The sequence below is a fragment of the Prinia subflava genome, chromosome 21, assembly GCF_021018805.1.
Source record: "Prinia subflava isolate CZ2003 ecotype Zambia chromosome 21, Cam_Psub_1.2, whole genome shotgun sequence".
Classification (NCBI taxonomy): domain Eukaryota; kingdom Metazoa; phylum Chordata; class Aves; order Passeriformes; family Cisticolidae; genus Prinia; species Prinia subflava.
This window is the reverse complement of record NC_086267.1, coordinates 4,538,088-4,563,525: the sequence shown is the minus strand read 5'-3', so window position 1 is coordinate 4,563,525 and position 25,438 is coordinate 4,538,088. Positions and strand designations below refer to the sequence as shown.

The 25,438-nt window shown below is 57.8% G+C and overlaps 2 protein-coding genes across 3 annotated transcripts in view; one reads left to right on the top strand and one right to left on the bottom strand.

The window, feature by feature from the left end:
• The first annotated feature begins 2,928 nt into the window (after positions 1–2,928).
• Positions 2,929–14,600, top strand: ARHGEF16 (Rho guanine nucleotide exchange factor 16). Its single transcript, XM_063417189.1, has 15 exons — positions 2,929–3,005; positions 4,547–5,099; positions 5,678–5,729; positions 6,412–6,581; positions 7,621–7,677; positions 8,102–8,262; positions 8,718–8,870; positions 9,259–9,388; positions 10,133–10,207; positions 11,012–11,104; positions 11,475–11,629; positions 11,952–12,131; positions 12,500–12,573; positions 12,931–13,032; positions 13,650–14,600. Exons 2-15 carry the CDS (start codon positions 4,572–4,574, stop codon positions 13,787–13,789), a joined length of 2,070 nt encoding a protein of 689 aa, XP_063273259.1. The 5' UTR covers positions 2,929–3,005; positions 4,547–4,571; the 3' UTR covers positions 13,790–14,600.
• A 1,178-nt stretch (positions 14,601–15,778) lies between these two features.
• The window catches only part of MEGF6 (multiple EGF like domains 6), an 81,680-nt gene continuing 72,020 nt past the window's right edge, over positions 15,779–25,438 (bottom strand). Inside the window, exons 22-36 of one of the 2 annotated variants that reach the window (XM_063417291.1) lie at positions 25,028–25,156; positions 24,452–24,580; positions 24,070–24,198; positions 23,333–23,461; positions 21,952–22,080; positions 21,577–21,705; positions 20,807–20,938; positions 20,390–20,518; positions 19,691–19,819; positions 19,442–19,570; positions 19,164–19,292; positions 18,649–18,777; positions 18,436–18,564; positions 17,904–18,035; positions 15,779–16,915 (exon numbers count right to left, since the gene is read on the bottom strand). In XM_063417291.1, coding sequence (XP_063273361.1) covers positions 16,848–16,915; positions 17,904–18,035; positions 18,436–18,564; positions 18,649–18,777; positions 19,164–19,292; positions 19,442–19,570; positions 19,691–19,819; positions 20,390–20,518; positions 20,807–20,938; positions 21,577–21,705; positions 21,952–22,080; positions 23,333–23,461; positions 24,070–24,198; positions 24,452–24,580; positions 25,028–25,156 — 1,880 coding nt within the window. In that variant the 3' untranslated portion in view covers positions 15,779–16,847. The remainder of the gene's footprint in view (positions 16,916–17,903; positions 18,036–18,435; positions 18,565–18,648; positions 18,778–19,163; positions 19,293–19,441; positions 19,571–19,690; positions 19,820–20,389; positions 20,519–20,806; positions 20,939–21,576; positions 21,706–21,951; positions 22,081–23,332; positions 23,462–24,069; positions 24,199–24,451; positions 24,581–25,027; positions 25,157–25,438) is intronic. The other variant, XM_063417292.1, reaches the window with a different exon arrangement.

Here is a 25,438-nt window from a genome sequence, read left to right as displayed (position 1 = left end):
TCGTTAATTCTTATTACCACTTTGGAAGAAGAAATTTAAAAAAAAAATAATAAAAATATAAAAAATGTAAAAAATATTTTAAAAAAAAGAACGAAAAAGAAAAAAAAAAGGCAGCTTTGATTTTCCAAATGTGCAATTCACATGTGAACAAAGTAATTCTGAAAGTAATTCTCAGTGTATTTTACAGTCTCGTTGCTCTCTTCAAAGCAAGAGATGTTTTGCCCTGATGTCATTTCCAGCCTGCAGAAGATGTAATTTAAAACATATATATATTGTGCTTGCAAGAATCATAAATCTGTGCATCCGATGTCATTCCTTTTCCCATTGTTACAATACAGATATGATTTAGGTTGGATTTTTTTTTCCTTTAGACCTGTATAGTGTTTTTTTAAATCAATTGTAAATGTCTGGTTTTCATATAATGTTTAAAAAACATTGAGAAAGAGGATGGTGCTTGTTCCATATCATTCTTGATTGTATATTGCTTCTGTTATGTTTATAAGTAAACTGTGCATGACTTGTGTTTAGCAGTCATTATTGTGTCCGTTTGTGAAATTTTTATTAAAAAGAAAAAAATTCCGTAGATGCACTTATTGTATATGTGATTAGATTTTGCGTCCGAGGCTCGAAGCCTCGAACTGCCAAGGAAGAAAGAAAAAGTGTTGGCAGTTATTAATTAATATGGAATCGCTTTGTTGGGAGCATAATGAAATAAAAGATATGAAGTGTAGAAAATAATTAAAAAAAAGAAAAAGGCAATTTTACAAATTTCATTTTGATGCTTGTGATAAAAGACAAATGTACTTGTGTAGAGAAATTCCTTTAAAATAATGAATAGAAAAAGCTGATTTTGAGGTTAATGCTGTAGAATAGGAATGTATACCAAATGTAATCTTTCCAATGCTACAATGAATTTATACATGAGATTGATATGCAATAAACCTGTGTGCTTTTATAAGCAGTGGTCCCGTGAGCTTCTTTTCATGGAATAACCATGGAGAACGTCCCCAGGAATGGGACACTGGATTTGTCACATCTGGCTCTGCTGCTCTGTGGTACCTGTGGGGTCTGATGTTGTGTGTGTGCAGTTTGTAATGTTCAAAAGAGCTTCAAAAAATTAAATTATGGCCATCCCACTTGCTGCTGGGGTCAGAATCAAGGAGTCATAGAATGATAAAGGTTGGAAAAGCTCTCCAAGACCATCCAGTCCAGCCTGTGCCCAACTCTCACCTTGTCCCCAGCCCAGAGCACTGAGTGCCACGTTCCTTGGACACCTCCAGGGATGGGGACTCCAAATCTCCCTGAGCAGCCCCTGCCAATGTCTGGCCACCTTTTCCATTAAAAAAGGAAATTTTCATTAAAAATTTTTTCCTTGTATTCAACCTGAACCTCCCCTAGCACAACTTGAGGCTGTTTCCCCTCTTCCTGTCCCTTGCTGTCCTCCAGCCAGGGAGTTGTGCAGAGCCACAAGATCCCCCCTGAGCCTCCTTTTCTCCAGGCTGAGCCCCCCCAGCTCCCTCAGCCGCTCCTCACAGGATTCTCCAGCCCCTTCCCCAGCTCTGTGCCCTTCTCTGGAATTGTTTCATCCCCTCAGTGTCTCTCTCGTTGTGAGGAGCCCAGAGCTGGACAGAGCACTCGAGGCCCCCCCAGTGCAAAGCGGGTGCATCGCATCCCACTGAAGGGAGGAGTGAGAGTATTCCAGGGTGGGAGAAAGTGTTGGGATGGGACATCGGTGAGCTGATGGAAAATGTCAAGCATATTTCCTTTCACAACCAGAGCGCAGAGCGAGTGAACTGCCCAGTGATAGCGCTCAGATGGTTCAGCTCCAGGGGACCCTGGCAGCAGAAATTACTTGAAAGCCGGGTCTTTGAGCTAAAAACCCCATTACACAACTGATGAATGGCCTGGCTTCAAAAAAAGTCATTCATGGTGATCAAATGATGGTGTCCCACACTCGGGATAATGGCCCTTCCCCGGAGATCGGGAGGGTTGCAGTCGGAGCTGAACCCTTGAGTAGGAGCCCTCCTCTCGCTGGAGCCTTTCTCCTTATTAGCCCCGGAGGGAAAGGATGAAAAATCTGTGGGATAAGAAAGCTGTGATAATGGGGCGATTGTCAGGCAGGCCCCGGAGAGGAGAGAACAGAGGCATTTAAAAGAATATTGCTGACAAGTGGACTTTGTCATGCACAAAGTGCTTGAGATTCACCACAAACAAGCGAGAAAAAAGCCCCATTTGGGGGATGGGGAGGAGCAGGACAGGGGGGCAAAAGAGAAGGTCAAGGAAAAGTCTGTTCCCAGTAAAGACAGAGCACTGTTGAGCTTTACTGGGCAGCAGGGTTACGGGACAGCTGTCAGCAGCCTGACCCTCAGATCCTCTTTCCCAGTAGCTGCAGCGTCCAAAAGCAGCCGAAATTGATGTTTTGTGCATCCGGAGGGATCGCCCGAGGTTACCTTTGACCACTGAAGACCCAACTAAAGCGAGCATCAGACATGCCTGTAGCAAGGGACAGTCCCTGGGCTGCTGAAATACCGAGGGTGTGTCGGCCAGACCCCGAGGACAGCGGGGCACACTCGTTTGTCACCCGTTAAGGTGACAGGAGAACGACACCGAATAATCCCCCCGCCTTCAGTGACCTTGCAGAGGCGGCTTTAAGGGATGGGGAATGCCGAGATTCCAGGAGCCGCCAGCTCCGCACAAACACCTGATTAACACTCATCAAGAAGCAGCAAAACACTGCTCCTAGAGACGCTTAATTAATATTTCACCCCTGGGAAGCCGGGACGACCCCGGGACAGGGCGCGGCGCGGAGCAGAGCGCTGCTCGGAGCCGGGATGTGCGGGACACCGGCCGCGACCGCGGGCTGCGAGCGGCACCTCCAGCCCGGCACGGCCTCGGGGGCCGGACCGGCACCTCCCCCGGTCCCTCCCCGCTCCCTCCCAGCCCTTCCCGGTCCCTCCCAGCCCTTCCCCGCCCCGCCGCCGCCGCGCTGGCTCCGAGGGGCGCGGGTAGGTGCGGGCGCGGCGGGGTCGGGGCGGGGGCGCTGCGGAGGGACCGGGGACCCCGGGGAGGGACCGGCACCGCCATCGGGACCGGCACCGCCATCGGGACCGGCACCGGGGCCGAGCCGAGCCGAGCCAGCGGCTGCGAGCGCCTTCCGGGGAGGGGACGGCGACACCGGCTGTCCCGTCCCTCTCGGGGCGCAGCCGGGGCTCGTCCTCCCGCCGCTCTGCCCCGAGGGTCCCGGCGCCCAGCGATGCCGGGGGGTGGTTGGGTCCATGTCAGAGGGGTTTGGGTGCTTCCCAGGGCTCCCAGCCCGTTTCGAGCCCTGCCCCGCAGCCGTGGGGTGGAGGTACCGAGTGGCGGTGGCTGTGCCCGTGTGCCACCGCGGGCAGTGACACGGGGGATCGGCGCCCTGTGTGGCCACCGAGTCTCCCTCCGCCCCAGCCCCCGGAGCTGTGCATGCTGCGGCCCCCAGACCCTCTGGATTCAGGCCTGTTTGTTGCTGCCAGGGCTTAGGAGAAGCTTTATCCTCAGCAAGGATGGGGTTAAGAGCGGAACGTGGCGCTTTGCTCGTCCGCGGGACACTTGGCAGACCTCTGGACACAGAGGATGTGTCCCGCATGTGAGGACAGTGGAATGAGCAGCATCTCTCTGTCAAACGAGCTGTTGTTGACGGGTCTGTGCTGTCCTCCTGCCAGTCATTCATGCAGGGAAAAGCACGGTCCAGCCTCGGTTTGTTTCCTGGTCTTTGAAAGGGAACAGCTTGGAGATGGCTCTGGCACACAATGGGATCTCAGTTGAGGGGAGCTAAACCACAGCTTCTCCTGGGGTTATGTCATAGGCAGAGGGCATAAAACGCTGTGTCTGTTCTGTAGGGCAGAGTTCTGTCGGTGCACGGTTCTGTGCGTGGCACAGGAGGGGATGAGTGACCTTAACCCTGGCCGGGGAGCCCCAGGGACTGGGGCAGGTGTTCTTGTGGGCGGCTGGAGCCGCCCCTCGGTTCGGTTTGGGGCAGGTACGAGCTTGGAGGAGCTCAGGGTTCACGGGCAGGCGCCGCCGGGGATTCCACAGCCCGGGGGAGGTGGTGCAGACCGGCTGCGGTGGCTGGCAGCACCCCAGAGGGGAATGAGGGAACACGGAGGTGTGGCAGCAGCGGGGCTCAGGAGGCTGCAGGCCTGCCCAGCTCAGGTCTGAGCCTGCCCGGTGCCTGGCTTCTCCCAGTGCTGTGGCACAGCCTGGCTTCTCCCACAGCCTGGCTGCTCCCGGTGCCGTGGCACGGCCTGTCTGCTCCCAGTGCCTGGCTGTTCCCACATCCTCAGCCCTCAGCCTGGCCTGGCACACGATGGCCCCGCGAGCAGCACGGGTGGTGACAGCATCCAAGCATCCATCCCGAGTGTGTCCGTACAGGCCCTGCCTGCTGAGCACCCTGGGGAGGCAGAGGCCGAGTCCTGCTCTGGCCCAAGGTTCCCGTGGTTCAGCATCAATTCCTGCTGCCTTCTTGGGAGATGTTCAGCCACCTGTCTGTCTGTCTGTCTGTCCTCCTCAGCTCGCTGCTCCCCTGAGCCGCCGCCATGTCTCGGAGCGCCTCTGTAGATGACAAGACCTTGCTCCTGGAGTACCGGTGCCACCCAGTGCAGCCAGAGCCCCCCAGCCCCACCAGTGCCCCCGGGAAGCGCGGCCCCAGCGCGGCTCCCGATGCCACCCCGCTGTCACCGCTGGCCTCCCCCACCTCGGCCGAGCCCCGCCGCATCATCCTCAGCACGGAGAGCCCAGCCGCGCTGAAGGTGGGGACACAGCAGCTCATCCCCAAAAGCTTGGCGGTCTCTTCCAAGGCCAAGAGCTGCCCCTCCCGGCCCGGGGCGAGCCGGGAGCCCCTGAGCCCCGACCCGAAGCGGGCGGCTGTCCCCGTGGTGGCCCTGGAGATGGAGGATGAGGATGATGGCGGAGGGGCCCTCAAGCGCAACCTGAGGAACATGTCCTACCGCGCGGCCATGAAGGGCCCGGGCGCCGAGCTGGAGCCAGCCAAGGCAGCTACAACACTCAAACCCGTGTCTGAGGATGGCAGCGCCCTGCCCAACCGCAGCCCCGCCAGGAGCAAGGTGGGTTTAGCACCCTCTGTCACCCCTGCCAGGCAGGGATGAGGTCCTGCTTTCCTGGAGGTGACAGAGGAGCTGCAGGGCCCGCAGCTGCGGGCAGTTCTGGAGCTGGTTTGCTGAGCCTGGTGTTGGGACTGGTGCCTTGGGAGGCTGCGTGTCACCAGCAGATGCTGCAGGTCCCTGGAGAGCCCGGGAATAGCTGAGATGGCTTTCGTGGGGAGTGGAGCTGGCTGCGGGATGTTTGCAGGGTGGGGCTGGCAGGGAGAGCGGCTCCAGTCGTACACAAACATGGGTGAAGCACGTCTGGGGAAAGGGAGACTCCAGAGCAGGCAAAGTCCAGGTTGTGAGAGAGATTTGGCAGCAGCAGTGCAGGTACAGAATGGTTCTGAGCATGACCCTGGTTACAGGAGGTGAAAGCTGAGTCACCTGGGTAAGGCAAACAGAGCTCAGACAAAAGCCAGGCTGAAAGAACAGGGTGGCGCGGGCTGGCTGGCACAGGTAGCTGCCCCTTCTCCTGAAAGAGTTTTCCCAGGGCCTCAGAAGCGTGGTAACCACAGCAGGATCTCCTCTTGCCCTTGCAGAGAACCCTCGGGCGGAAACGGGTGCAGAAGCGTGGTGGCTCATTCAAGGACCGTGAGTGCTCCTGTCCCCTGTCCCTGTCTGCTCTGCCTCAGCCAAGCAAGTCCCTGCCAGGCCCTTCCCCTCTGTGCTGCTCCCTGTCCATGGCCTGGGGCTGTGGCTTTTGTCTCTGTCTCCCTGGAGCAACAGGAGCATTGCTGCCCTGCTTCCCCACTCCTGGGGCTGATCTGGCTCCAGTTGCTGCCGTGCTGGCAGGTGGATGGTTCCAGGGAAAATGGGAGAGCTGTGGGAGGCTCTTGGGAGCAGGAGCCGCTGGGTAATGAGTGCAGTGCAAAGTCCAAACTCATCAGGGAGTTTCTGGCCCGGGCTCGCTGGCGCTTGTGGCTTGTGGCCAACAGGGCAAGGCAGCCATGGTGGGAAGGGAAGGGAAGGGAAGGGAAGGAAGGGAAGGGAAGGGAAGGGAAGGGAAGGGAAGGGAAGGGAAGGGAAGGGAAGGGAAGGGAAGGGAAGGGAAGGGAAGGGAAGGGAAGGGAAGGGAAGGGAAGGGAAGGGAAGGGAAGGGAAGGGAAGGGAAGGGAAGGGAAGGGAAGGGAAGGGAAGGGAAGGGAAGGGAAGGGAAGGGAAGGGAAGGGAAGGGAAGGGAAGGGAAGGGAAGGGAAGGGAAGGGAAGGGAAGGGAAGGGAAGCTGAGGGCTGGGAGAGGCTGCTGTGTTGACCTCGTGTCTTCTCCTCCGCAGAGCCCCGGCTGTACCAGGAGATCCGTGAGAGAGGTCTGAACTCTGTCAGCCATGAGTCGGACGAGGACTTGCTGGAGGAGTCCCTGCCAGAGGAGCCGTCCCCTCTGGGCTCTGCTATCGTGGTGCAGAGCTACCGCCCGGCCCAGGTGACCTGGAGCCAGCTCCCCGAGGTAGGGGCAGCAGCCCAGAGGGTCTGAGAGTTGTGAGGGGATAATTCCACATCATCAGTGCTTGCACTGGTGTGTTCTGGGCTGTCCAGCCCTGGCTGGGACACGCAGGGTCTGCCCAGGGCTGTTGGTGCAGGTGGTGCTGCTGTTGTTTGACTTCATAGCTGAGGGGAAGGTGGGTGCTCCTTGCTGGGCTTTCCCTGTGGACTGTGGGGAGAGTGATCTGCACCCAGGGAGTGGCAGAGTGAGGGCTGGGGGCTGGGTGATGCAGGAGTGGGTGATGATGGGCAGTGGTGGTGGTGAGCGATGGTGTGTGAGGGGTTCTGGTGGTGTGGCATGGGTTGTGCTGATGTATGAGGGGGTGTGATGGTTTCTGATGATTTATAATGGTGTGTGATGGATTGTAATGGTTTTTGATGGTTTCTGATGGTTTGTAATGATTTGTGGTGGGTTCTGATTGTGTGTGATGGTGTGTTACAGTGTGCAATGGTTTGTGATGGTTTGTAATGGTTTGTGGTGGGTTCTGATGGTTTGTGATGGGTTCTGGTGGTGTGTGATGTTGTGTTACAGTGTGTAATGGTTTGTGGTGGGTTCTGGTGCCGTGTGGTGGTTTCTGATGGTTTGTGGTGGTTTCTGATGGTTTGTGGTGGTTTATGGTGGGTTCTGGTGCTGTGTGGTGAGTTCTGGTGCCATGTGGTGGGTTCTGGTGCCATGTGGTGGGTTCTGGTGCCATGTGGTGGGTTCTGATGGTTTGTGGTGGATTCTGGTGCCGTGTGGTGGGTTCTGGTGGTTTGTGGTGGGTTCTGGTGCTGGGTGGTGGGTTCTGGTGCTGGGTGGTGGGTTCTGGTGGTTTGTGGTGGGTTCTGGTGGTTTGTGGTGGGTTCTGGTGCCGTGTGGTGGGTTCTGGTGCTGTGTGGTGGGTTCTGGTGCCGTGTGGTGGGTTCTGGTGCCGTGTGGTGCTGGGCTGTGCCGTGGGGCAGCTGACACAGCCCCAGACCGCACTAGAGGGCGTGCAAGGACCATCGTTCCCGCTCATCCGCAGGTTCTGGAGTCGGGCATCCTGCAGAGGATCTCCCCCGAGGAGCGCAAGCGGCAGGAGGTGAGGCAGGCCTGGGACGTGCCCGGGAGAGGCACCAGGGGCTGTGGGACACACGTGGCTCTGTCAGGGTGGGCTCCAGTGGAGCTGGGCTGGGCTCAGCTCATGGTGCTGCTGCTTCCAGCTGCTCCAGGGCAGTGCTGGGAGGGCTCACCTGCACAGATCGGTGGGGAAACAGGCAGCTCAGTTGGATGCTGATGGGAAGGGAAAACATCTTCATTCTATGGCTCTTTAACAACTGGGTGTCCTAAAACACACTGGGATTATTGGTATTGAACAGGCCATGCATGAGGTGACACAGAGAACCAACAAGGAGCGGAGCCATTTCCAGTGGCTTTGTGCCAAAAGAGTATAAATGAGATTTAACAATTAATTCCCGGCTTTGAGCAGTCCGTTTATGCTGTTGCATCTTCCCTGCTTTCTCCAGGCAATGTTTGAGATCATCACTTCTGAGTACTCCTACATGCACAGCCTGAGCATCCTGGTGGGCCACTTCATGAGGTCCGAGGAGCTGAAGGAGACCATGACTCAGACAGAGCACCACCACCTCTTCTCCAACATCGGGGACATCCTGACGGTCAGCACCAGGCAAGTGGGGCCTGGGGCCGGGCCTGGGAGGGCACCCTGAGCTTTTCATTTGTGGTGCTAAACCATCCATCTCATGGATTGTTGAAGGTACTCGCTGGGAGGTGGGGAGGAAATGCCTTGGGAGCCAGTGCTGGGCGAGCTGTGTCTGTGTGGGAAAGCAGCAGGAGGAGGCTGCAGCAGCCCTGGGAGTGCCTGTGGGGGCATTGAGGGCTTGTGGCTTCCTGAGGGGACAGAAACCAAACCTCACGGAGGGCTGGGGTGGAGGAGGGATCCCGTGCAGGAATGGAGGAAGCCTCCGGGGAAAGCGTGGGTGTCTCAGCTGCTGGAGCTGCCCTGCCAGAAGGGATCCAGACCTCATCTCCTCTGGGAAAACTGGGGAAAAGCTGCAGTGGGAACGTTCAGTTTGTCCAGCCCTGATGAGTCATGTGGTGAGGTTGTTTAAATTCTCTCCTCAGCTTCTTTGAAGACTTGGAGAAGCGACACCAGGAGCACCTCCTGATCCCTGACATCAGTGACATCGTGGAGGAACACGCCTCGAAACACTTCAACCCCTACATCAGCTACTGCTCCAACGAGGTCTATCAGCAGAGGACCCTGGATAAGCTGCTGTGAGTACAGGGCTTGGGCTGGCCAAGGAATCTCCTCCGAGGGGCCCTGGGCTCCAGGGACTGCAGAGGTCATTAACACACATTAACACACAACATTAACAGGGACACAGATGGGCCTTGTTCATCTCCAGGCCAACTCTGACTCTGTTGTTGGTACATCTGTGGCTTTACCCACCTTTTGGTGGGCTCACCACCTCTCTCTGGGTGCTTTTCCACCACCTGCTGTGGGATCAGTCCTGTTTCTGCCCAGCTGGGCACTCTGAGCCTGGCAGAGTGACAATGAGCACCCCAGGCAGTGCCATCACTGCTCTGCACTTCCCTGGAGAGCTGCTGGAAAATCCTGACAACTGAAGAACAGAGTTAATGGAGCTTTCTTGTCCTGTTCCAGAACTACAAACCCCTTATTTAAAGAGACCCTGAAACAAATTGAAAGGAAACCAGAGTGTGGAGGCCTGCCAATGATCTCATTTCTCATTCTGCCCATGCAGAGGGTAACACGGCTTCCTCTGCTCTTAGATGTAAGTAGTCACACGGTGGCATTGCTTGGCACCTCTTAAGAGGTGACTCTGCTGTTCCCTTTGTTTGCTGAGCCCAGGACAGCCTCTGCTTGCACTTCCAGCCCTCTGGAGCTGGGCCCTGGGTGCTGAGCCTGGATGCTCCTGTATTCAGGAGAAGCATTTGGATACTCTCAGGCACATGGTGGATTCTTGGGTGTCCTGTGCAGGGCCAGGAGTTGATCCTAATGGATCCCTTCCAACTCAGCATATTCTGTGATTCTGTGATTTATATCCAGTGGAATCTGCTTCTCTGGGTGGTATCAGGTGTGCATTTAAAGCTCTGTGAATAACACTTCATGTCTTGGTGCCACCCACCTGAGCAACCTGAGCTGCTTCTGTGCCGTGTCTGGGTCCCAGGGTGGGGTGGCACAAGTGTCCTGATGATGGGGGGCCAGGCAGCCCAGGAGTGGAAAGCAGGTCTTGCATTCTTCATGGACATCTGCCCTAAATGGCCAAGCTGCTGGCTGTGGGATTCCCAGTAATGCTCCCAGTCTGTGCTGGGTTGCAGGGGTGAAGGCCAGGGGCTGGCCAGGCACGTTCCAGCCATGAACCCCCCAGATTCACAGCTCCCAGCACTGTTAAACCTTCCTTTGACCACTGGGAACAGCTCAATCAACCTGTGGCATCCTGAAATCCTGGGGAAGCAGCTGATGCTCCCTTCTCTATGGTGCAATGTCACTAAAGCTTCTTATCTTGGAATTCCAGACCGTCCAGCAAAAAACAAACACACGCACTGCAGCCTACGGAGCTGCCACCCGCGCTGTGAAGGCCATCAGCAAGGTGAGGCCCAGCTGCCAGCCCTGCACCTCTCCTGCTGCCAGCTCAGCCCTCTGGAGCACTGATCCATTCCAGCCTCTCATTTCCCTCCCAGCAGCAGCTCACTTGACGCTCCTCTGCTCCAAACAGCTGCTGGATGAACACTTCTTTTCTCTTCTCAACTTTATCACTTCATCTTGGTTTGTTCCTTTTTTTTGTCCTCTTTTTTTCTTTCCTCTTTGGCCCATCTTTGTCCTTCCTGAGGCAGCTCTCACCGTGGTTTTTGGGGATTTGGGCAAAGGGCAGTGAATGAAGCAGAGAGGGAAGTGTGGAGTGCAGGAGTCACGAGCTGTGCATTGTCCATGCTCCTGGGTCTCATCTCCCTGTGTTTTCTCATCCACTGGTCACTCACACAGGCCAAAGGGCCACAGAGACTGCGGCCACCACCGTGCCAGTGGTGTCTCTTCCTTTCATCCCCTGAAGAGCAGCTCTTGGCAGCACATTCTGCTGCTCCCAGTCTGTCCTGCTCTCACAGCCAGGCAGAGCCCTCCCCTCTGTGGGATTGTCCATCCTCCTGCCTTGAGCTCTTCTCAGGTGATTAATTCTTCCTCTTGCTGTGGCTCCTCAGTTCTGGTGCAGGTTCACTTGAGTCCTTCTCCAAGCAGAGCCCATCTCTCTCCAGGAGAGCATCCCACTGCCTTTTCCCAAGCCTGGCGTGAAGCCTGGGCCAGGATTTGTCTGTCTGTCCTGCTGGGGGTGGTGTGGGAGATGGATGGCCTCAGTGTCCAAGTCTCCTCCTCTTCCCTTGGGATGTTTTTCTCTTCCCAGCTGGTCAAGAGCTGCAATGAGGGAGCTCGGGCTATGGAGAGGACAGAGCAGATGTACACCTTGCAGAAACAGCTGGAATTCGGGAAGAAGAAGGTGAGCTCTTGTGGAAGTGGTGGTGGGAATTCTTCTGGAGCCTGTTTAGGCAGGTCAGACCCATGCTGGGAATCCTTCTGGAAAGCCTGGACTGGGCTGTTGCATGCAGGCAGTTTCTAAAGGGTGTAAAGCCATGCTGGTGTCACCCACTGTTGGTGTCCAGGGGCTGCATCTCTGGCTGTGCTGGCGTGGGGTGCACGGCTGCTCCGCCTTCCACCTTCCCATGAAAAATCACTTTTAAAAAACTCTTAAACGCATGTGGGTGTCCATCCCAGCTGACCCCAGGGCCGCTGCAGGTTCACTTCCAGCCCTGATTTTGCTGCTGCTGGTGAGGAGGGCGATAACTCAGCCCTTCCCTGGCCTGTTGCAGCCCTTCCCGCTGATCTCGGTGTCGCGGTGGCTGCTGAAGCGCGGGGAGCTGCTCCTGCTGCTCTCGGAGGAGGCCGGCATCTTCCGCCGCGGCGCCGGCCGCCTCTGCCACCTCTTCCTCTTCAACGACGTCCTCATCATCACCAAGAAGAAGAGGTGAGGCTGCGGGGAGGGCCCTGCATTTCCCTGGAGAACAGCTAGGGGGTTAAAGCCCAATTTCCCGAGCAGCACAATCCAGAGAGGTCTGTGAGATTTCCCCATTTTCACCTTTCTGGGGTGTCCCTTGGCAGTCAGAAAAGAAGCACCCAGTCCCACTGGTGGCTTTGCCTGGGTGGGTGGGTGGCCAGCAAGTCCCCAGAGCCACGTCCCACGCTGAGCATCAGCTCTGGCAATGCCTGCTGAGCCTCCTGTGCCGGGCTGGGAGCCGGGGAGTGGCCTGGGCCCCACAGCTGAGGTGCTGATCCCGTCTGTGCCGCAGCGAGGAGAGTTACACAGTCATGAACTACGCCACGCTGGACCAGGTCACCGTGGAGAAGGTGGAGAGCTCAGATCCACCCTCCCCTCCTCCTGGCAAGGCTGGTGGGCACCTGCTCCGAGTGGTGCTGGAGAAGGACAGCGAGGGCCGGCGGGAGGAGGTGCTGCTGTCGGCAGAGACGCTGTGAGTGTCACACTGGGATTTTGCTCTGGCTCGTGGGGTGAACTGATGACCTGGGAATCCTCTGAGGCTTCTGCAAATCTCCCTTTACCCCATGCTCCTCCTCACAGGAATGGGGATGTGCACCAGCTTCTCCCAGGCTCTGTTCCTTTATTTCCCATCTAATTCCTGTATCAGCTTCCCCTGTCCAAGTGAAGCAAAGCAGCTGGGCCGTGTGTGCCACGTGGGAAGTGTCCTTACACTGAATAGTCTGATCAAATGCTTGTCCAGTCTGACTCCCCTGGGAAGGATTCATCCTGCTGGGAATGACCCAGCTGCTGCTGGCCACAGGGATGCTGTCCTGACGCTTTCTTTGTGTTTGCCTCTGGCAGGAGTGACCGGGCACGGTGGATCGCAGCGCTGATGCACAGGGAGAAGGAAAATCCTGACACCACTCCCAAAGGAGGTACCGTGTGCCAGGGGTAGCCTGGCTCTGCTGGGACTCCCTGTCACACTGGGGCATTTGCAGGCCCAAGTTTCTGCCTGATTCTCCTCCACTCCTGCCTATGGAGAGGAAAAACCCACGCCTTGCTCCTTAGGAGTTGCCTCCCCTGAAGTTATCAGTCTCAATTAACCTTAAATACATTTCCTGGGAGGCACAGTGGAATTCCAGGAATGCCTTCAGCTGTTGTTACAGGAGGTTTGACAAGCTTGGAGGGATTAGGGGCGGGGACAGGAGGGAATGGAGCACTGGATGAGCAGCTGGGGGGGCTGAGCAGAGGGCTGTGCCTGCTCATTGTCCCTGCTGTCCCCTGTCCTGCAGACCTGAGCCAGGTGGAGATTACCCGTGCCTACCTGGCCAAGGAGGCGGACGAGCTGTCCCTGCAGCAGGCAGACGTTGTCCTGGTGCTGGGGGGAGAGGACGGTGAGTGCCTGTGAGCTCGGGGCTGGGGCTGGGGCAGGGAGAACCTTCAGTGATCCCCAGGACTGGGATTTTAGCAATTGTAGAAGCTCCCAGGAAGCCCTGGCTGCTGGTGAGATTTGTGGCACTGGCTGGTGCTGTGTCCCAGCAGGTGACAGTGGGTCCTGGCGGGCCGAGGGAGGTGGCACTGCCATGGGCAGCTGTTGTGTTCCTTAGGGGTGACTCCTGTGTGCAGGCTGTGGCTGGCACCAGCAGTAGAGGCACCACAAGTGAGAGAAAACACCCCTCAGAACAGGCAATAAATCAGAAACCTCCTCCCCTGCCATCCCTGGATGCCTCTAGCACCTCCAAGGGAGGGGAGTGGTGCATCCCCAGGATCCATGGCCCTTCCTGGCCCTGACATCCCCCCTGCTCTCTCCTAGGCTGCTGCTGTGGGGAGCAGCTGTGGACAGGGAGCAGGGCTGGTTCCCCCAGGATCCATGGCCCTTCCCGGCCCTGAAACTGGCTCTGTACTTTCTTAGGCTGGTGCTGGGAGAGGTGGCTGCAGGACAGGGAGCAGAGCTGGTTCCCAGAGGATCCATGGCCCTTCCCAGCCCTGTCACCCCTCTGTTCTCCCCTAGGCTGGTGCTGGGGGGAGCGGCTGCGGGACGGCCAGCGGGGCTGGTTCCCCCAGGCCTGTGCCCGGCCCATCACGAGCCGCGTGGCCGCCGAGGGCAACGTGCGGCGCATGGAGCGGCTGCGCATCGAGACCGACGTGTAGGGACAGCCCTGGGGATCCCCTCTGCCTCAGCGGCCTCCAGACCTCTGCAGACTGAGCCCACGGGGAGGAGGCAGCAGCAGAGCCGTTCTTGCTGAGCTGTGCTTGTGGCAGATCTCATCGGCTGCTGTGTCACAGCAGCTCCCTCTGTGAGAGCTGGCGCCCGGCACTCCTGGCAGCGCTGGCTCTGGTGACCCAGAACAGGCTCCAGGAGCAGCTCAGGGCTTGGCTCAGGTTGGGAAATGCTGGAGCTGTTGTGGGCTCTGAGGTGCCCATGCCACTGTCTCCGTCCTTGCTGTATCTGCTGCACAGCTGTGTGGGGAGAGCACACCCCACTCAGGGATTGTTTGGAGTTTAAGTCCACGTGCTTGGCTTACTCCTCAGCTCAGTTTGTGCTCCTGTTCCTCTTTTTTCTGTCTCTCTTCCCCACAGTAATTCCTGGGCCCTTCGGGCAGAGCCATGCCCTGCACAGGTGAGGTGATGCCAGGCACCTTTCTGCCCCTTGATGAAATACTTGATGCCAGAGTTGTTCCCATGGAGTCAGCTCTGGGGCCAGGAGTGGGATGTGCTCCAGGCAGAGGGGGAAGCAGGGGCAGGATGAGCAGCTCCCACCTGCCTTTCCCTCCTCCTCACTGGGGAGGGGGCTCAGCCCCTCACACCCCGTGCAGGGGACATGGCAGCTACAATTTTGGGATGAGCCAGCCCATACATTGCCAACTTCACACTCACAGGGGCATCGTTGATATAAGGTCTGTTCTGATCAAACTGTGCAAGTGTAAATTAAGGCAACAATAAATTCCTGGATACCAGTGAACCATGTGTTCTGTGTGAGTGGTGGGTGTCCCTGGGCATGACTGCTCCAAGGAACCAGGTTGTCCCAACTATGAGCCCTAAAAAGAAGCTTCATTCTGCTGCTGGCATTGCTGTAAACTCTGCATGTTGTCACACACCATGTGCATCTCCAGAAACACCCTCCAGAGCCCCTGCCAGCCTGGAGCAGCTGTCAGGTGAATTTGACTGAGACAGACAAGAGAAGTAGAAACTCAGCCAGGCTTTCTGTTTATTTCCTTTAACTGTGGAGAAAGTAACATTTTTCATCAGTGCTAAATTCAAGAAGATCCAAAAAGGGAGGCAGTACAAGAGAAGAGGAAGCAAACAAACTGGATTAAGAAATATGACCAGAAAAAGAACATAATATAAAAATACAGGTACAAGGGTGCTGCAGTTCCATGCTCAGACACGAGGTTTGCTCCGAGCAGCTGCCAGGACTCACGGAGCTGCAGCTGCACTGGGACAGGATGGATCTATCCCCATGTTTAAGGCCCTTTCCACGTTCTCCTGGAGCAGGGCCAGCGAGGCAGAGCATCTCCACTGGCCTCCTCCTCCTCCTCCTGTGCTGTTCCCAACCACTGGAACCTTCCTGCAATGCCCCAGGAGCTCCAGGGCAAAGGGGAGCTGTGGGATGATTGTCTGGAGAATCGGCAGCACCGCTGGCAGCACTGACTGGGCTCATTTGGCACACGGACAAAATCTTCCTGCTCCCTGCTTATCCAACATCCAACCTCAACAACACCATTTTGGTCCTTCACTACATACTTATATTAACAGGATTTCTTCACAAGAATGATATCTAATGCAAAAAAAAAAAAATACTGTTAAGGAAGGAATAAAATAAGAAAGGAATTAGCCCCAAATTACAAGTTATATACAGATTAAAATAAATTCCATTAGGAAAAGAAACAATTCTTTTATTATTTTCAGTTGGCCCCTGTGGGAATAATTTAAAGGCCAAGTGCCTGGGCAGGGCTGTGCTGCAGCCTCTGGAGTGGGGGTGGGATGGGATGGGATGGGATGGGATGGGATGGGATGGGATGGGATGGGATGGGATGGGATGGGATGGGATGGGATGGGATGGGATGGGATGGGATGGGATGGGATGGGATGGGATGGGATGGGATGGGATGGGATGGGATGGGATGGGATGGGATGGGATGGGATGGGATGGGATGGGATGGGATGGGATGGGATGGGATGGGATGGGATGGGGCTGTCCCTCTTCTCTGCAGAGCTGGGTTCCTCTGGCAGTGGCTTCACCTGCCCAGGAGCTTTGTGCAAACAGACAAAGGGGGCCCTGGGCCCTGGCCAGGGTGGTGTGGTGACATTGGAGCGGTGACATCCCCCGCTGCTGCAGGTGGCCAGCTCCTGGCTACAACTGGAATGACAAAACCACTCAGGATTCAGGGCTGGGCAAGGCCATTCCAGCTGGGATTTCCATTGACCAGCTGTGTGAGCGCTTTGTCTCCATCCATGCAGTGTCTCTGATTGCCACACTTGATTTAGGCTTCATTCTTCTTGCAGTAAGTGACACAGGCAGTGCCATGGACTGACAAACTCCTGGTCCATGGGCTGACACACTCCTGGCATGAAGAACAGGCTCCGGGCTCCTGCCAGGCTTGTCCAGCACAGCCTGTTCTGTTGGTAAGGAGGCACCAGCCCTGCAGGTGAGCGCTGGAGCCCTGCGTGTTTTCCCCAACAAATGGTCATTTACAGTAAAACACCATGGAAAATTCAAATTTTAAAAAAATCATTCAAGTGAGGTGGTGCATCCACAGGAGGCCCAGTCTCAGGAGAGCCAGGCACTGTCAGCCATCAGTCCTGACAACACTGTGGTGCAGCTTCCCATAAATATTGATGCATAAATACCTGACCTGGACCACGATTTCAGCCCCCTCCCCAAGCCCAGCACCCAAAAGTTGAAGGCCAGCAATGTGTCACAAGCTGTCAAAGTCCACAGTCCCCTGACCAGAACTGATCCCTTCTGAACTGGCCACCTGGTCTCTGGCCAAAGGCAGGCACTGGTGTGGGCACACGTGTCCTCCCGGCCAGCTCACACCAGCACAGTGAACTGGTTATACTGGGAGCTTCAGCCTCACTCAGAGCACCCCAAAGGCAGCAGCTGGGGGTGTCAGGGGAGGAGAGCTGCTCACATGGCTCACAAATGAGTTCATTTCAGGTCATTGGCTTCTTCAGGTGGCTGCTTGGTTGAACCAAGGCAGTGCTCCTACTCCTCTGCTGGCCAGAGCCCCTCCGGGGGTGGTGGTGGCCTGGTGGGTGGCAGGGACTGCGTGGCTGGAAGGGAAGACAGGACAGGACAGGACAGGTCACTCCTTGCCGTGGGCAGCCCTGATCAGACCCTCCACACTGCTGCCCTGCCTGTGGGCACAGCCTCCTCCCCATTCCCCTGCCCCCTGGGCACTGGGAGCACTGGTCCCAGTCTGTGGGTTTGGGTCAGACCCCCCTGCTCCCCACCCAGCACCCACGGGGGTCACTCTGAGCCAACAGGTTCAGAGATGGTTTGGGCAGAAATGAGGAGTGTGAGGGTTTCCACTGCTCTTGGTGCACAGGATCATTGTTCCAGCGCGCTCCTTAGAGAGTGGGATTTGTGCCCTGGCTGCTCCAGGGGGGCACGCTGGTGGTCAGGCTGCTGAACTTTGTTTCTGAGACCTCAAAACCTCCCTGCGGTGGCTGCAGTGGCAGCAAAGAGGTCAGACCCGCCGAGGGGCTTGGGAAGAGGCGGGTGCTACCCTGAGTGACAGGACTGGAGTTGATTTACTGCTCCCAAACCCAACCCCAGGACAGGACCCACAGTATGAGCACAGGTACAGCCTTCCCTCGGGTTCTGCCCTTCCCTCGGGTTCTGCCCTTCCCTCGGGTTCTGCCCGGGGTTCTGCCCCCCGTGGCAGTGTCACAGCCATCCCCGTTCCTGCTCTGGCACTGCCTCCTGCAGCCACAGCAGTGCCACCCCGGGGAGCACTCTGAGGGGACAAACAGTGGCCTCAGGGCCTAAAAACACCCTAAAAACACGAGAACAAGGTCCAGACATCCCGGCAAAGCCCACCAGGTGAGTTTGCAGGGGTATTTCACCCGGGAGGAGGTAGAGAGCTCTGCTGGGAGCAGCCTGTGCCAGGCTGGGGGTTCTGATCCATTCTGTCACACAGAGCAGCCCCAAAGCACCCAGAACTCAGCTCACACATCCCTGATGGCATTTCGGGATGGGACAGCCTGCAAAGGGCACGCAGGGGCACCAGGGGCTGCGCTTGTCCCTCCCGTGCCTCACCTTCCCGGCAGGTGTGTCCCGTGTGGCCGTTCAGGCAGAGGCACTGCCCGTTCCGCGCGTTGCAGTAGGAGCTGCCGGGGGCGCACTGGCAGCCCAGGCGGCAGTCGGGGCCGAAGCGGCTGGGCCGGCAGTCTGCGGAGGGCACAGAGCTGCTCAGGCTGTTGCCCGTGGCAGCAGCCCGGCAGGAAGGCTCAGAGCTTCCCAGGGATGCTGCAGGCAGCGCCTGCTTGTGCTGGGTGCAGGACAGGGCAGAGAGATTTTGCTGCGGTGACACAGGACAGCAGAGCATCCCCAGGCCACCAGGGTGTCCCTTCAGCCTTTTGACCGTGTCAGTCTGAACACACGGGCTCTGGAGGCTGGGAGAGAATTTCCATTCAGATCTGACTACGAACAAGGGCAGAGAGGTGAGTGCCACAGCCCCCCTCGCTCTGTGAGGTGACACACACCAGAAAAAAGGCCCTTCCAGCCTCCTGGGAGCAAAACCCGTGTTACAGAGCTCCCTTGTCCCCTGCCCAGCTGGGGCTCAGCTCACCTGCAGCACACCTGGGGCCGGTTTTCCCCGGGGGGCACAGGCAGCGCCCCGTGACCGGGTCGCAGGGGACATCGCTGGGGCAGTCACAGAGATGCTGGCACCCCTCGCCGTACGTCCCTTCCTCGCAGCCTGTGTGAGACACGGAATACAGCCCCTGCCCGGCCTGCCCGCCCCTCGGGATCCCCCGGGAAGGGCGGGGAGGCCGGGCCGTACCTGCGTGGCAGCGCTCGCCCCGCAGCCCCGGCGGGCACCGGCAGCGCCCGGTGGCGGGGTCACAGCCGGCCCCGCGCTCGCAGTCGCAGCGCTCCCGGCAGCCCTCTCCGTGGAAACCCGGGGGACAACCTGCGACAAGAGGAGCTCATCAGAGCACGGGTGAGTGGAGCCCTGCGGCAGAGCCTCGGCCAGCCCAGCAGGGAGAAGCAGAGAGCCTTTCCTCCGAGCCGCGGCCGCCGAGCCCCGCGTTCGGCTCCAAGCATCTGCCCGGAACCCAACACCTCCGGGCAGGGCCTTGGGAGGGCACCGCTGTGACCCCGGGGTCACGCAGGGATCAGAAATCACCTCTCTGCCGCTGCTGCCTGGGCAGGGCTCGCTGCGAGCCCCTGGAGAAGGGACATCCCCGCGGAGTGTGACACTGCTGTCACACCCCTGTCCTGTGCTCCTGCTCTCCGGACAAGCCTTAGGGACCCCCGCCTGCCCCAAGCCGAGGTGTCCCCGCCGCCAGCACTCACTGTGTTCGCACAGGGGCCCGTAGTGGCCGGGGGGACAGCGGCAGGTCCCCGTGGCGGGGTCGCAGGTGGCGTTGTGCAGGCAGGGGCAGCGCAGCTGGCAGGAGGCACCGAAGCTTCCCGGAGGGCACTCTGCGGGCGACAGCGAGCGGCAGAGCTGCTCAGCAGCCCACACCTTCCCTTCAAGGGCTGTGCACGGTGGGGTAACAGCAACAGCACCCAGTATGGGAGCTCTGCTGTCACTGGGGGCGTGCGGGACAATCCGCCCGGGTCGGGGTTACCTAACTCGCAGGATTTCCCCGTCCAGCCCGGCGCACAGGAGCAGGAGCCATCGGCCGTGTCACAGAGCCCCCCATTGAGGCAGGAGCAGCGCTGCTGGCAGCCCGGCCCGTACCGCTGCTGCTCACACCCTGCGGGGACAGAGGACCACGGGCAGAGAGCTCAGGGCAAAGGAAATCAGTTCCTGCCCAGGACCTTTCCCAACGCGCCGCCTGCCAGCCCCGGTGGCCGAGCCCACGGCCCGCACTTGCCTTGCTCACACGCGGGGCCAGCTCTGCCGGGAGGGCACACGCAGTCCCCGGTGACAGGGTGACAGGGGACACCGGCCCCGCAGCGGCACAGCCCCGCACAGTCCTGGCCGTAGCGGCCAGCGGGGCATCCTGGAGGGAGGAAAACCCCGGTCAGGCCAAAGCAGGGCTGGGGAGGTGGGGAAGTTTTGCACAGCACTGGAGCTGAGCGAGGGGAGGCAGAAGGAGCCTCCAGCCCTGCCCTGCTGTGCCAGAGAATCATGGAATGGTTTGGGTTGGAAGAAACCTTAAAGATGATCTGTTTCCAACCCCCCTGTCACGGGCAGGGACATCTCCCACTCAGCCAGGTTGCTCCAAGCCTTGCCCAGCCGTGGCTGTACAGCCATCCACCAAAGGCACGGTGTGTCAGGAGAAATGGCTTTATCATAAAATAAACAGAGCAGAAAAATGTTTCTGTGGCTAAGGCACACAGCAAACACGGTCATCTGCAGGCTCCTTCCCTGGGACACAGCAGGAGGACACTGCTGCCAGGACAGGTGGACAAAGGACATGAGGAGCTTTTCTCAGGAGTCCTTGGCCTGCTGCTCATCCCCCCCAGGGTCAGCAGCCTTTCTGTGGGCAGGGTCTGCATCTCCCACCCCTCACGTCCCCCTGAGGAGGCTCCCCTGCTTTCCCTGCTCCCCTGGCTGCAGCAGCACTCACCGATGCCGCAGTCGGCGCCGATGAAGCCCGGCGGGCAGTGGCACATCCCGGTGGCAGTGTCACAGCCGCCCCCGTTCCTGCACCGGCACTGCCGCCCGCAGTCACGGCCATAGCGCCCCGGGGAGCACTCTGAGGGGACAACAAACAGCGGCCTCAGGGCCTAAAAACACCCTAAAACACGAGAACAAGGTCCAGACATCCCGGCAAAGCCCACCAGGTGCGTTTGCAGGGATGTTTCACCTGGGAGGAGGCAGAGAGCTCTGCTGGGAGCAGCCCGTGCCAGGCTGGGGGTTCTGATCCATTCTGTCACACAGAGCAGCCCCAAAGCACCCAGAACTCAGCTCACACATCCCTGATGGCATTTCGGGGATGGGACAGCCTGCAAAGGGCACGCAGGGGCACCAGAGCAGGACTCACCCAGCTGGCAGGCAGGACCGTGGAAGCCAGGGGGGCAGACACAGGCGCCGGTGACAGGGTGACATTCCTGGGTGGCTCCAGCACACTGGCAGATCTGAGCACAGCCCTCCCCGAAGGTCCCTGGCAGGCAGGCTGTGAGGAGAGAGGGCACCAAGGTGGCTCAGGAGCCATCCCACCCCTCTCTGCAAGGCTTTTTTTAAAACATTTTATTTTAAGCTAGGGTTTAGAGAGCCTTTTATGGCAGTAAAATTCCCTGCCACCCAAAAAGCAAAGAGACTCTCATGCAAAAAGTTCTTTCACTCCAGGAAATACTTGGATTGAAAGGAAAGGCAAGTACTTGAAGGCATTAAAAACCTTTTGCTCTGCCAGCCCTACCTGCCCTCATATTTCTGCAAGTTCCACACACAGAGATGGCAAATGCAGCACAGTCCTCTGCGTAAGGAATGTGCTCACACACCACTGTCTCTTCCAGACTTGCTCATACCCACAGGAGCTCATTTTAATAGTGATTTATTGCTAATCCTCTGGATAAATCCCCAGCTCTGATTTCCCACTTGGCTCCCTCTGCCCCTCTAACATTCCGCAGGCATGCACCCAGCTGCCAGACTGGGAGTTGCTCCTTGGCACAGCTCTGCTCTCAGGCTGTTTCTCCTTATTTATCTCTTTTTTTTTTTTGCTTTTCCCTCCTATTTTCTGTAGGAATCGCTTGACCCATCACGTTCCCAGAGCCTGCCAGCAGAGCTGTCAGAGGAGCATTCCCATCTCCGTACGTTTTTCACATCCAGAGCCGGTCAGTCCTGGCGGGCAGCCGCACTGGCCGGTGACGTGGTGGCAGGGCACTCCCAGGGGACAGGCACAGCGGCTGGCACAGCTCTTCCCAAAGAAACCTGGCAGGCAGGCTGTGGGAAAACAAACAGCGGGATGTGAATCTCCTGCCTGGATTTTAAATTGTTCCACCATGGAAGGCATCACAGTCCGAGGGGCTCCTGCCCCAGTGCCGAGCCAGCCGAGCAGCATCTTGTGTCACAGACTCAACATATTTTGCCACAGTTTGTAATTGTCATTAAAAATGAAGTTTTCCTCTTCCCAGGCTCTGGAGCAGCTGATGTTTCCCTGGGTTTCCCTTAGCCAGGGGTGTTCCTCACCTTTCTCGCAGCGCCGGCCCCTCCAGCCAGGGGGGCAGTCGCAAGCACCGGTGATGTGGTGGCACGAGACGTTGTCCCCACAGTCACAGAGCTCCTCACAGCGTGCCCCAAACAGCCCCTCCGGACAAGCTTCAGGGATCAAAACACAGCAGAGATGACAAGTTGCACAAAAAAAGTGAGTTTTGGGGGGCTTTTTACCAGTAGCTCCACAGCTGGCTGAATCTCTCTTGTGCATGCACAGGCAGCGTGAAATACAGCCATGAGGAGCTGGCAGGACCCTAGCTTGGCTCTTCTTTTAAAAAAACAACATAATATCTACCTTTTGGGTGGGTTTCTTTATTAATTTATATTGACAGAAATTACAGAAGTGCTTAACACTGCCTTAGTGTGCCCAGTGCTGCTGAGGCTGTGTGGGGTTCTGGGAGCACGGGACAATGCTGGGAGGGGACACTGTCCCTCAGGACGTGGCAGGATCCAGTGAGGTGATTTGTGTGGCCAAGCCTCAGCTGCCAGCAGAGCTGTTTACAGCCTCCAGAAGGGAAAAACATTCCCAGCAGGAAACCTGAGAGTGGCTGGTGGCAGCTCCCTCGTGCCTCATGTCAGCTGGCAATGCTGCCACTGGACTTTACACCCTGATTTAAGGGCGTGCCAGGCTGAGGTGTCACGGCCCCAGAAGAGAAGGAGATTGTGGATCTCTGATACATGATGAGGTCCCTGTCACTGCTCTGAAGGCCAAGAGCCTTTTCAAACCCTTCCTCATGGGAAGCAGAGTGCCAGAGCGTGTGTCACATCTCAGGATACAGCAGACACGGAGCCACCAAGGGACAGATGCCATGGTTTGCTGGGGCTTGGGACCAAAGCCAAGGGTCAGTGTGATACAAGGACACACAGAATGAAGAATGGAAAGGGGACAAATCACTGTTACCCTTAAAATCATCGTGGCAGAGGAAGGTCCTCCCTTGGTATTTTGGTTTCACCACACAGGGCTGCTGCCCTGCCCTCATCTCTGCTTGGAGCCCGTGGTTTTGCACTGGTGCCTGGGGGTCTGTGCCTTTGGGAATCCCACCCTCCTCCCACCAGCACTGCCACAGGCTGCTCTGGGTGTGCACCAGCCCTTTCAGGACAGCCCTCAGATGACAGGAACCAGCTGGGGTTGGAACTGGATGATCTTTAGGGTCCCTTCCCACCCACACCCCTCTGTGGTTCAATGGAAGGAAAAAGCGCAGCAGCAACCAAAACCAGAGCACAGCCAAACCCACGGCACTGCCAGCTCCCTGCTTGCTGAAATCTGGATTTTATGTCTTTGTTTAAGCCCCCAGACCCTCCCTGTGCAGCACCAGCTGCTGGCAGAGCCAGACCAGCCCCCACATGCCCCACTTACGTCTCTCGCACTTGTGGCCGGTCCAGCCGGGCTGGCAGAGGCAGAGCCCTGTCTGGCGGTCACAGAGCCCCCCGTGCTGGCACTCACAGCGCTGCTGGCAGTCCAGGCCATGCTGCCCCTGGGCACAGGCTGGCAGGGGCACAGGGTGAGACACTGCCCTGGTACCCACCCTGCCAGCTCCCACCCTGCCAGCTCCCACTGCCCCACAGGTGCAGGAAGGACCACACGCCCCAACCTCTCACACGTCACCTCCAACCTGCACAGGAAAACCATTCCAAACCAGGATCTGTTCACCCCAGAGCAGTTTCCCAGGCTGTTTCCTCATCCAGCTTGCAGGCCAGCCCTGTCCAGCCCACAGGGCAAACACTTGCCCCTGCAGGGCAAGCACACACCCTCCCCGCTCCCACCGCCACACAGATGCAGACAGGACTGCGCACCCCAACCCCTTGCACGTCACCTCTAACCTCCACAGGAAAACCATTCCACACCAGGACCTGTTTGCCCCAGAGCCATTTCCCAGGCTGTTTCCTCACCCAGCTCGCAGGCCAGCCCTGTCCAGCCCGCAGGGCAAACACTTGCCCCTGTAGGGCAAGCACACACCCTCCCTGCTCCCAACGCCACACCGCAGGAAGGACCGCGCACCCCAACCTCTCACAGGTCACCCCCAACCTCCACAGGAAAACCATTCCAAACCAGGACCTGTTTGCCCCAGAGTCATTTTCTGGCTGTTTTCTCACCCAGCTCACAGGCCAGCCCTGTCCAGCCCGCAGGGCAAGCACAGGCCCCCGTGGCTGGGTCACAGGTGCCGCCGTTCTGGCAGAGGCAGCGCTGCTGGCAGTTCTTCCCGTAAAAACCCGCCGGGCAGGCTGAGGGAGAAACAGGACAAACACCCCGGTCAGGACACAGCTCTGGAGGCTTGTGCCAGGCTGCCAGAGCCGTGGGTGGATGATCTGTAGAGAGCAACACTGATTTTGATGCAAGAGAAGCCAATGACACCCCCAAGGCTGCTCAGCTGCCCACAGAACAATTTTCGGTATTTCACCTGCTCAGGTAAGAGGCAGCAGCATCCCACCCACCCCGAGGAATGGCAGGGGAGGCAGGCTGGGCTGGAAGGGTTACCTTGCTGGCACGAGGGTCCTGTCCACCCCTCTGAGCAGAGGCAGAGGCCGCTGACGTGGCTGCAGGTGGCATTGTTGAAGCAGTGGCAGGTCTGGCTGCAGTTCTGGCCGTACCTGTTCTCCTGGCACGCTGCAGGGGAGCAGAGCAGGCAGGAATGGTAGGCACTGGGTGGGAATTACAGCAGCCAGGCTCCTGCCAACCCTCCCAAGGGATGGGAGGGGATCTGACAGTGGTGGTCGGCTGCTGTGTGAGGGGTTTTTGTGGTGCTACAGGGAAATAATGTGTCCTACAGGCCTGGCATCCGAACACAGACACTGCTGCCATCAGTGTTACACCCTTCATTTATTTGGAGGAAGTTTTGCTGGATGCCCAAGCCCCCACTGCATCCAACATGCTCAGGTAGAGACCCCAGTCCAAATCCAAATTAAATTTCACACAGAAAATCACAAATGGGGAACAGACAACCCAGACCTCCAGTTCCTATGACCAGGCAGCAGAGACAGCCCTGGCTCTGAGTGCCCACGGAGGGCAGGGTGGGCACCTCCCACAGACATTACCCTGGGCACAGACACCTACCCTGGGCACAGCGGGGGCCAGTCCAGCCCGGGGGACAGTGGCACTGTCCTGTCACAGGGTCACAGTGGGCACCATTGAGGCAGTCACAGGCTTGTCGACACTCCAGTCCATAAAATCCATCCGGGCAGGCTGTAGAAAACAAAGGAGAAATCCACACAAAAGGCAGAGCTAGAGCCTTCCCAGGGGGAAAAGTTGCCTGCCCCTTGGTGGCCTTTGTGGGCAAGGTGAGGCTGCACCAGTGTGACTGTCACTGCTAAGGGCAGCAGATACTGGATGTGAGTCCACTGTGGATATTCCAGGTACAGGAGAGGGCAGTGGTGCATCAGGAGAGGGACAGCTTGAGGTTCCTGACACGGAGAGGCTGCTGGGGGAGCTGGATCCCTGCACAGGGACCCCTCCAAGAGGCTGCTC

Bases quoted from the DNA above. Each gene is read 5' to 3' on its own strand.
- ARHGEF16 (XM_063417189.1), top strand. From the start codon at position 4,572: ATGTCTCGGAGCGCCTCTGTAGATGACAAGACCTTGCTCCTGGAGTAC. The intron at 10,208-11,011 runs GTGAGGCCCAGC...TTCTCTTCCCAG, and splicing joins CTGTGAAGGCCATCAGCAAG to CTGGTCAAGAGCTGCAATGA. The intron at 11,630-11,951 runs GTGAGGCTGCGG...TCTGTGCCGCAG, and splicing joins ATCATCACCAAGAAGAAGAG to CGAGGAGAGTTACACAGTCA.